The 11,265-nt window shown below is 44.7% G+C and overlaps 1 protein-coding gene across 3 annotated transcripts; it reads right to left on the reverse strand.

Moving 5' to 3' along the window:
- Nucleotides 1-86: 86 nt before the first annotated feature.
- SULT2A1 (sulfotransferase family 2A member 1) lies at nt 87-10,557 on the reverse strand. 3 transcript variants are annotated; one of them, XM_081835040.1, is made up of 8 exons: nt 9,118-10,557; nt 8,274-8,873; nt 6,920-7,055; nt 5,925-6,133; nt 5,170-5,296; nt 4,225-4,319; nt 2,699-2,879; nt 87-1,859 (listed from the first exon to the last, which is right to left on the reverse strand). In XM_081835040.1, the coding sequence occupies exons 3-8, from the start codon at nt 7,053-7,055 to the stop codon at nt 1,708-1,710; spliced, it is 900 nt and encodes a 299-aa protein (XP_081691166.1). In that variant the 5' UTR covers nt 8,274-8,873; nt 9,118-10,557; the 3' UTR covers nt 87-1,707. The 3 variants fall into 3 exon arrangements, with proteins under 3 accessions (XP_081691166.1, XP_081691164.1, XP_081691165.1); XM_081835038.1 differs by having other exon boundaries at nt 6,920-7,058; XM_081835039.1 differs by lacking the exons at nt 8,274-8,873; nt 9,118-10,557 and having other exon boundaries at nt 6,920-8,129.
- Between the last annotated feature and the right edge of the window lie 708 nt (nt 10,558-11,265).

Genomic DNA, 11,265 nt, shown 5'->3' on the forward strand with positions numbered 1-11,265 from the left:
CCAGATGCCACTATAAAGCTCTTGAGTATGGCAGGAAGGCAGTCCTCAGCATGTGGAGGAATCCCGCAATGTGAATACTTTTATACTTTTGAGCCATGCCACTTATACCATACGGTTTCCTTGCCAGTGCGTAACCGCAGCCGACCCTCATACTTTTGGGATGTGAGATTCCAAGAATGTGAGTTCCAAGCGGGTTTTTGTATCCCCCCCTGCCCCCCCCCCCAGTTTATAGGAGCTGGGCCACACACAAACGCATGCATAACAGACTGACATTGTATCAGCAATATTTCATATGCCAGCTAGGGGGAGGGGCTACTTTCTTCTAGGTTTCCCTTTCAGAACAAGTTTAAATTCCAGGAAAAACTTAAACACACACACACACACACACGAGACTTTCCAGGCTTTTCGACTGAGCAGAGCTAATAAGCCTGAAAGCAAAGGAGGACAAGGCAGGATGGAGATGCCTATACCCAGAAAAGCTGGCAATAGAGGAGTGGGAGTCAAGTGACTTAACTTTGATCAGGTTCCAGATCTGCAGCCAAAAGAACAAATAAATTTAATCCGTTTTTATTTATTTATTTATTTTTAAAAACTGTTTAGTTAGGAAAGGCATCTGATTAGCTCAAATCAAAATGCTGCCCCCCAAACACATGCTTTTGCAGGCCTCTCTGCCTTTGCCACCCATCCTACCTTCAAGTTTATTTTATGGGGTATGGAAGCCCTTTCCCACAAACGTTCTAGAATAATAACTTTCTGAAATCCACACTGCTGATTCTAAAATATGATCTCTGTTGTGGTTGTCTGTAAAACTGGTGGTTGTTGTTGTTATAATTATTATTATCAGTTCTTTTTTCTGGGGGGACGCTGGGGGACACATACCCCTAAACATTTTGTGAATTTTGTACTTTTGTCCATTTACTGCATTTATTTTTTCCCTATTTGAACTATAAAATGGTGATTTTCTTGAGTCAAAATGAGAGTACAGTGGTACCTCAGGTTAAGTACTTAATTCGTTCCGGAGGTCCGTTCTTAACCTGAAACTGTTCTTAACCTGAAGCACCACTTTAGCTAATGGGGCCTCCTGCTGCCGCCGCACCACCGGAGCATAATTTCTGTTCTCATCCTGAAGCAAAGTTCTTAACATGAAGCACTATTTCTCAGTTAGCAGAGTCTGTAACCTGAAGCGTATGTAACCTGAAGTGTATGTAACCTGAGGTACCACTGTACCCCTAAACATTTTTTAGGAAAAAAGCACTGATTATTATTATTTTAAAAATTGCCTTTCTTTTACTATTTACCATCTTGAGATTAATAGTGTGTTGCATCGCTATATTCAGTTGCTGTTCGTTGCTTGCCTTAATAATATTTCTTTTGAAAAAGAAACATGATTAGATCCCCGTTTTCTTCTGTGCAACTTAAGGCAGCCTCTGTCAGTTTCCCCCTGCTAATTCCAATGCAGTCCAGCTTCAGCCAGATGACTGCAGTAGATGCCTTCACATGATACATCATGTGCCACTCTGTGCCCTGAAGCATAACATGTGTTCACATCCAGCACCCTGAAGCATGTGAAATTATAAAAAATGTTATGAATTGCTCTGAGCTCATACATTTTCCCCTACAAAAAAGTGCCTGTACTTTAGGGTTTAGGATTAAGGAAGGGCTTTCTTGGTAGCAGATAGACAAGCTTAAGCTGCGGCATCTTTCAGTTCAGAAATTAAGGCCTTTTCCCAAGTGGTTTTCTTGCCTAGTGTATTCCCAAGGGAATATTCCTTTCAGGCCCTCCATCTTCTCCTGGTAAACCTTGTCAAAGTATTCAGACTGTGCCACCGTGAAGTGAGTTTTCCAGTCTCCACAGATGCCTAGAAAATGAGGACATGGTCAACAATTAAATTCAAACTACCTTTGATTAAACTCTGGAGCTGAGCTTCTCAGTACTTTGCAAGTCAGCTCCTCTGCCCGCCAGAGAAAATAAGCATTGTAAAAGCCAGTGCTACTAGATCAAAGGGTGCCTGTAATTGCCAATGAAATTGTGCAGGACACTTCCAGCAAAGGGAAAAGTGACCGGTGCAAAGGCAGAGTCAGGAGGGTCAGAGGTCAAAGTAGAAGCCTTCAGATCTCTCTCCCTCTCTCTCTCTCTCTCTCTCTCTCTCTCTCCCCCCCCCCCCCCATGGAGCTGGTGTGCCAGAAGACTTATTTAGACTCTCTGTTATGGCCAGCCAGCTAAGATCTTCTCAAGTTGCTTAACTTTCCTCTTCTGTTTTGTCACTGCCTGCCTCTTAGGCAATGGCAAAGATACTACATTGCTCTCTCCCACTCCATTAACAACCTAATGCTCTACTGTTTCACTAATGCATGCTAATTATCGCCTGGTTTTTAATTTAGGGCTATGGGCCTCAGCACTGATTAATATAAATGGTTTTTGGGTGGCGTGTCTCTGGTCTTGCTGACATGGAGAGGATTCTGCTGTGTCAGCAGATTCTGCTGTGTCACCACACACACATCCCACCCACTCCTGTCCTCACTCCATCTTCGCCCCAGCCATATGTGATTGTGCAAGGTCACTGGTGGTGCCACCCAAATTCTCTCACCTATGTTGGCACTGTGGCTGGATTGTTCCTTTATCCGTGATCTGTCTGCCATGCCCCTTCCCCCCCATCTCCTATGAAACTACGGAAAAAGCTACTGGAGCAAGCCTCACCCTTCCTCAGGAAGGTCCCTTTCTCTTGGTCCATAAATTCCTTGGGAAGCATTGTTGAGTTGCACATGTCGTTTCTCCTCATGGCTTCGAAGGAAGTGTTCTCCACCACTGATGTAATCGCTGCCTCATCGAGCTCTTTCCCTAGGAAATGGCAGAGGCGTTCCACAATACCAAACAGGTCCTGAACAGATACAGAGGGGACTAGTGTTCTAGGCAGCAGAAAAAGTAAGACCTATGTTCTTTGATACCTAACTTCAGTCTTAAGGTTTTGTATCCTGAAGTGTGTGTTTTAATGAAATTTGAGATGCTCATGGTGATGAATTGTGCACTCATCCTGCATCATGTCAGAAAACTGCAGAAAATACAAAGCCCTATTTATCCTGAGCACAGCCAGAGAATCAGTTTCCCAGTTAACCCCAAGTCCCTCTGTTATCATTCCCTGGGTTCTAATTTTTGCACAAAACTTGAGACGTAATCACAGCCAAGACAAAAGACTAGAGACAGCTTCTAGAGGTTTCACCATATATTAATAATGGTGTCTGCCTGTTTATGATACTGCAATATCCAATGCAACAACCCCGGGGGGAAATGAGTAGGAGGTAGCGCTTTAAATAAAGAACAACACGACCCTGTACATGTCTACTCCGGGGACTTGCTCCAAGGAAAGTGTGTCCATGACTGCAGCTCAAGTGATGTTTAAGATGCAGTTTAAGAACTGATAACAATGGAAAAGGAATACAGGTTGTGACTCGTGGGATGAATGAAATAAAAATGGGAGGCGGCATAGGGCAACTGGAAGAGCACATGCTTTGCTCACGATAGGTCCCTAGCATCACTAGGTTGGGCTGGGAAAGGCTCTTGTATGAAACCTGTGAGACAGTTCAGTAGACTGAGCTAGATGGAGCAATGATCTGGCTTGGTGTATGGGAGGTTCCTGTGTAAATTGTCTTTCCCCTCCATCACCTAGCAGACATTTTTGAATTCTGGGTTGCATCCAACACCTAGGGCTGCCATACACCCGGAATTTCCCGGACATAGTCAGGATTTGGCTGTCTGAAACAGTGTCCAGACGCATTGTAACCCATGTTGGAAGTGTAGATTTTGGCAAGTGTAGATTTCCTTAAAAATAGCTCAAAAACTACTTTTGTGTCTGACGGCCAACCCTACCAGCATGGCCATTCTGCTTGGTCTATAAACTTCCATTTGGACAGTGGAATCTCCCCCTCCTCTCTCTTGCAGCCCCCTGTTCCCCATTGCAACTTCAAAATCTGCTCTATTAAGTTGGGGGACCGTCTGGAACAGTTCAGGGGTGAGGTACAAGGAGAAGAACAGGAAGTCCTGCTGTGCGGGTGGAACTACACGTGTGCAGTGTTGAATTCAACCCTGATTTTCGCTTTGCTAAAACATTGTCTCATTTGTCTTACCAATGAAGAACGCATGGAATAGGTTTGCATTCATTTTTCTACCAATGGGGAGGATGCTTTACAGAAACCTTGGAAAAGGTCCTATCTGCCCCATGCTCTCACCTGCTTCAGCTCCTCATAGCTGATGAAAAGGAGGTTGCTTTTGCCTTTCAGCTTCATCCAACCTGTGACGTGGTCAAACCACGATCCAAAAGGTACTGCACCAAGGAATACATGGAGATAGAGACATCAGCAATGGGTGGTGGAAATACTTTTTACAGAACCCCCCCCCTTTTTTTTTTTTGCAAGGAAGGGATGTAGCTCGCTGTTAGAGCATCTGCTTTGCAGGCAGAAGGTGCCAGGTTCAATCTTTGGCATCTTCAGCTAGGCCTGGGAATTTCCCTTCCCTGAAACCCTGGAGAGCCACTGCCAGTCATTGTAGACTAGTACTGGGCTAGGCAGACCAATGATCTGACTCAGAATAAGGAAGCTTCCTATGTTCTCTCCATGACTAAAGATAATGCACAGAAGGGGGAATGGGACCAAGCCTGCTGGCCTGGCCCCAATGTCACTGCACCTTGCTGGTCCTGACCCTGACTGCCACACATGCATCCAAGCGTCCGAAAAGGCACGTCTCTGCACATACAGATAGATTTATGCAGGTAAGCAGCCACACAACAGGAACCCATATGAGGGTCACGCCATACATGGAGCCACAATTCCCAGCACCCTTAACAAATAACGATTTCTTTGATTTGATTCCTTGGGGGAAGGCATGACTGTTAAAGCAAAAGTGCTTTAAATATGTGGCGTGGGTGTCCAACAATATCTGGAGGGCCATAGGCATAAGGAGTTTCCCTTGTGACTGCCACAGCTCAAAACCTATAGATAAACCATACCCTATAAATTTGTCTCAGCTGTTATTTCGAAAGCCACCTGAGCGAGTGGATCCTCATTGCATCTTGTGGCAATGAACTGCTGGGCGCATGAACTGTATTTCCACCAAGGACACCCAAATGTCCCAGCCTCTTCTTCCTCCTCCAGCCACCCACCCTCAATCCAACTCACCATCCCCACTCAGGAAACTCTCCAGGAAGTGGTTGAAGGATTCGGGGTTCTCAAAGGGGACACACATCTTGGAGAAATGATAGTAAGAAACAAGGACATCCCTGGGGTCCCTCAGTGTGTACACCACCTAAGGGAGAAACTTTTGTTAATTAGTGGGGCTGGGGCATTATCAGTGGGTGAACACTGTCTTAGGGTGACTACAAGGAAACCACCTGAGCATTATGTTGTAAAATTTGGAACTTTGCATGATCCAAGGCTGAACCTCTGTGGTGAAAAATGGCTTTTGCCATTCAGAGTGATAACAGTGAGATGCCAAGGGCAGGTACAGATGAGACATGGAATATGGTTCACTGGTGAATATGGCAACACCAACACTGATCACTTTAACTCAACTATACTATGTAGTTATAATTTTGGTTTTTGAGTCCTTGCAATGAAAATAGCTTAAGGTACTTGAAGCAAAAAAAAAAAAGTCTGGCCTGGAGTTATAACCACAACTTTAATGACAAAATCCCCCCCCCCCCTGTAAATAAGCTGCACACCCAACATGGAGCCCATTCGTGCTGAATGGGCTAGACTCACAGTACTACAAAATGGTTTGTTTTTCACCTTCACTCCTGGATCAAATGAAATGTTATTTTCCATTTTCAAAGATGTCCTTCCCTTCACACACAAGCAATCACCATGGCAGTGCCCCTAGGCTCTTTGATAGGACCCCAGGCAACTCCATATTCAGCTCCTCACCATTTACTCACCTTAGCTTTGGAGCTGAAGAAGGCTTTGGGGAAGATATGAATGGGGAGGTGACAGGTGAGCAGCCGTGGAGGTGGGAGGAGATGCGCTGCCTCCAGGCCTAGCTGGGTGGTGAACCAGGGGGCACGACAGGAATTAAGCACAGATTGATTCCAGTTTGGATTACCTCCATTGAGGATCAAGCTGAGGATCTCAATCATCCACACTGTTCCTTGATCAAGGAAAGAAGAAAGAAATCCACAGGTTTAATGAGGGTTGTTATTTTACTTTAAGCCAAGCACACCATCATTTTCTAACAGTGGCTGGCCCAAAACCATTTGCAAAGCAATCCACCACAATTCCTACATCTAAATCTGGTTCAAAATTTGGGAGTGGGAGTGGTGAAGAAGAAAACAAGGCTTTGAATTTGATTTCAAAATATGCAGTGCAAACCTTCCTGTACATGCCAACTCATAAGTTCAATGGGGTTTACTCTCAGGAAAGTGGATAGAGGATTACATCCTTAATAACATTTCCCAAACATTCAAATTCAAGCAACATTTGAATCTGAATCAATTCTGAATCAAGCAAATTTGATTTTGGATTTTGAGCAATCCCATGTTTCTTTTTTGAAATTCGGTGTTTAAGGCTACTATTACAGAATTTAAAAGCTTAAGTCTATCTAAAGAATGTTAAGGCCATCGTCTTAATTATCCAGTTTCCAAATTCAGTTATGTGTGTCCTTTAATCCCCCCCCCATAAACTAAACAACTACAAATGTTTCCAGGGGTGGGAAGCAAATTACAGAAGCACATAAAAACAGCTACATTTTTTGCAAGTGCACGAGAAAAGAAGGCATTGTAATAATTTGTTTAGGACAAAGCTGGCCTGAATTCATAGTAGGTCCAAACATAATGGGCAGGGCTGTTCATTCTGTGACTCTATACAAATGCAGAATGTCTTTCCGTTTTGAAATCCCGTCCCCCACCCGATTCCTGAGCAGGAATCCCACTCCTACCAGACTTGGGGTAAGTCACGTTGAAGATGTCGTCATCTCGCACTTCAAACTCATTCTCAGCAAAGCAAAGGTTCTCCACAGAGTTATATCCAGGGGGGAACTTTATCCCCTTATAATGGACATACTGGACAGCCATCTCCTATGGAGCAAAAAAAGAGAGTTCAACATGGGGACAAAGCATCAGTGAAACTGTGGATTCTTGATGCAGACAGGTGGGTCTACTGTAGAGTGTGTTCAGGTGTCAGGATCCAATCACACAATGGTTTTGAATGGAGGTTTGCCATCACTGTGCCCTGGCCAATGGAGGGAACTGCAGGAAGGCCAGCCAAAGAAGTCTCCTTGCTCCACTAAGCTGTGGCCAGTCATGAAAGCCCTTGAGCCAAGCTAGGTGCACCTCAATGAGGAGAGCTTTCCATAGATGTGGAGCTGCCATTGAACAAGCTCTTCATAGGTCCCAGCACTACATACGTCTTTCCTGTGTGGGGCAACCAGCAAACCTCATCCATAGATCCATATTCGAAGAAGACATTCTCTTCTATCTTTGGGCCCCACACTGTCCAGGACTGTAACCGTAAGCACCTTGAATTGGGCCTAGAAAACAACTGGTAACCAGGGAAGCTGCTTTAAAATGGAATTTATACCCAGCCTGTCACTCCCATAAGCATCCTGACTGTGGCACTAGTTGCAATTCTTGAACCAACTTGAAGGACAGATCATAGTAGTCAAACTTGGAGGTTACAAGGGCATGGCTACCTTTGCTGCACCAGCTAAAGCCAGGCATCAGTATTCCTGGCTGCTGCACAACGATAGTTCAGTGAAGTGATCATCGTGATTTGGGGAGCAACTCAAATTATGCACCTCCTTTTTCTATGTTTTTGCAGGTGTTGGTGTTTTCTGTTAGCAACAACAATATTGCCTCACACTGTTCCTTTCTCTCTCCAAAAGTAAAAATGAAAAAGAAAAAAGGTCTGGTTGTTGTTGTTTTAATAAGAGGTGACAATCAGGAAGCAGGCCTGGAATATTCCTGAATGAGCCAGATGGCTCTTTGCCCCTCATATCTAGGAATGTGAACTAGGGCCTATATGGAACCAGTAACCGGACTGCTGAACGGGACCCAATAGTAGATATTTCCTTGTGTGGGCCCTGCTTTAATGTTGTTTCTATGTGCTGTGAAGTACTGATACATGAGCCCTCTTTGCCCCACGGCATGTAGAAACTGTAAGGGCCACAGGCGAACCAGCCAATGCCCGGCAGGAGGTGGAGCATAGCAACCTTCTTGAGAGAGTAAGCTTGATGTCGCATTTGCAGGAACACACACACACAGACTCAATTTCCTCTAAATCTGCTTACTCACCTGTGCAATAATATGGCTTCCTCGGATGTGCGGGGAGCAGGAGAAGTTCCAGGAGACCGCAGCAAAATTGCAGGGATGGGTGGGATAACGTCTACTGCCAAAGAGTAGTGGGCAGCTAAATCTCCCACCCGCTTGCCCCAAGCTCAGCCTGCCTGCTTCTTCTTCAGAAGGTCTTTATTAATCTTCTCATGTGCCTCAGCAGCAGCAGCAGCGACCCAAAGGCAAATCATTAACAGAATGTCCTGCACAGTCTATACAGCCCTCACTGACCCTGGCTTTAAACAAAAAAGAAATGTGCATGGGTGGAAATAATGTGAATCAGATGTTGTGAGTCTCATTCATAAGCGGGCCTTGTTGCTGTGAGCGTTGCTTTGTCCCACTCGCTGCGGCTGGAATGCCTGTTGTTGTTAACCCCATCACCTGACACCCCCTCCTCAGCCTTTCCTTGTCCACTTGAATTCAAAAGATGAAGATTTCTGCATCGTCCTAAAGTATTCCCCCCCCCCCCGCTTTTGCTACGAACAGAGTTGCTAATTCAATGGATAAGCTTAGCCCATCTCCATCGATGGAGCAAAAAATCGGAAAGAAACACAAAGCATGCTTACAGTGGTACCTCGGCTTACATACGCTTCAAGTTACATACGCTTCAGGTTACAGACTCCGCTAACCCAGAAATAGTGCTTCAGGTTAAGAACATTGCTTCAGGATGAGAACAGAACTCGTGCTCCGGCAGTGCGGCAGCAGCGGGAGGCCCCATTAGCTAAAGTGGTGCTTCAGGTTAAGAACAGTTTCAGGTTAAGTACGGACCTCCGGAACGAATTAAGTACTTAACCCGAGGTACCACTGTATTTGCATGAAAGTACTGGTGGCCGAGGCCCATTGGGACTGCTGGAGCAGAAGGCAGGCAGACCCACAGGTGGTGGAGGAGGCTAAGGAGCAGGAAGCTGATAGGCAACGCTACCCCCCGGACTGGTTGTGAGATGACAGGCAAGCTGGTGGTTGGTTGAGGGCAGACTGAGCTTGGTGAAGCAGTGCCCCATTCGTGGTAATTGACCACTCACCACTGGCTTAGAATCTGCTTAAATATGACCCCCCAAGCCCTTAATCTTTATGGTTGTGGATGTTTTATCCACAAGCAAAGCTGGCATGAGGGGGTCAAGAGGGGCAGAGACCACAGTTGGCAGTTTGGAAGATGCAAGCTCAACCTGGCATCCTTGGGCAGCAGCCAGGCCTCAACATCCTTGCAAGTCCCACCTGCCCTGAACCGTGCTTGCTTTTTTAAAAAAAGATTCACCTGGTTCTCCGAGCAGCTAATTCCAGCCGACATTTTAATTCACCACAATGTCTCTGATGTAGCATCACTCTCTCTGGGTTCAGAAACAGTGGCTAGATCCAGCTGCTTGGGTACTGCATGTACATACATGCATGGCTCAGTTGGAAGCGTATGGGACTCTTCAGCTTAGGGCCATGGGTTCAAGAGTTTCAAGTTTCTAGCTGGAACTGCAACTGTATCTTTGGGAACTCACCAGCACCCTCTTTTCAGACCCCTCTGTGCTTCAGGTATGCCTGTTTGCTTCCATTTACTTCTGCATTTATCAATAAGTTGAATATTGCAGACATCTTAAATCCCCAAGGAATGTTTCATTCAAAAAAGGGGGGGGGACCCAGTGGCAGTACCCCAGCACTCCTCAGCCCTCAGGAAAGTGCAGAGTGCAGAATAATACATTACATCTCTGAAGGTTAGAACCTTACATCTTATTTTCTCAGTGTATTTATGACATATGTATCCTTATTCTTCCTCAGCCAAGCTCACTTTGGTAATGAATTGCCAGACTGAATAATGACTGTGATTATGCAAGAGGCAGCCTTGGTAGTAGGTTCTCATCCGATAGAATATGTATTTTAAGAAAGTAGATATTTTCAGCTTGGCTGTGAAATGCTTTGCCCTTGGGAGTTAGTTACTGCGTGCATTACAGAGGACAGAGAGAGAGAGAGAGAGAGAGAGAGAGAGAGAGAGAATGAATCGTTGTTACATGTTCTAAAGGGGTTTCCCTTGATGATGTAATTTTTTTTCTTTTCCCCATCAACTCTTAACAGGCTACATGTTTGTGTGTAAAGTGGGATCTTGATGAGGAAGAAAATGGTTTGAAATGTCAGTGAGCCAACTTCCCAAGGGAAAGACGTTGTGTTTTATAAATTGGATGGTTTTGACACACTTTGTAATACAATCCTAGACCAATACATGTAAGTCCCATGGAATTCAATCGGCCTTATTTTACATTGGTGGGTAAAATAAGTAAAACCTTACTTTCAAAACCGTTTGAAAGTAAAACCTGTTATGCACAATAGGACTTCCTGCCCAGCGAGTGACTACAGAATTGCAGTCTTAAGGCCCTTGATAGACACCATTATATTTGAAAAGTTTGGAATAAATAGACAGTATTTTTATATTGTTTCTCTGACTCCTTATCATATCTCTCCCCTGCCTGCCCTGTCCAATTTTGTCATGTTTTGGCACATGTTGTTTTGATACTATTTTATTATTGTTGATGTTAATTCATTATAGAATTGTAGAGTTGGAAGGGACCGCAAGGATCAAGCCCAGCCTGCTGCAGTATAGGAAAATTTCTGCTCAATGGGGGACTCAAACCCTTGACCTTGATACTGAGTCTCATGCTTTACCAACTGAGTTACGGTAATTTGTAATATATATACCTAAGCATTTTCGTGATGGCGTATATAAAGTATGCTTTACATATCTGACTTGCCAGGTTTTATAGGACTGTGTCTAGAATAGGTGGTACCAGCTAGCTTCCATGAGATGGGCTTTGTTTACAACACTTTTTACATGTCACATAAATGGGGGCTAGCCTAGGGGTGCTGTTTCTGATTTTTATGCCTCATGAGAATAGCCATTTTGTCAGCATAGGCCAGTATGTGTATGTGTGAATAAGATACTTTTGACGTTCAGGCTGTGTTGTTTCTTATGTAG

The sequence above is a fragment of the Podarcis erhardii genome (genome assembly GCF_964252035.2).
Source record: "Podarcis erhardii genome assembly, chromosome: 13".
In the NCBI taxonomy this organism is placed as follows: Eukaryota; Metazoa; Chordata; class Lepidosauria; order Squamata; family Lacertidae; genus Podarcis; species Podarcis erhardii.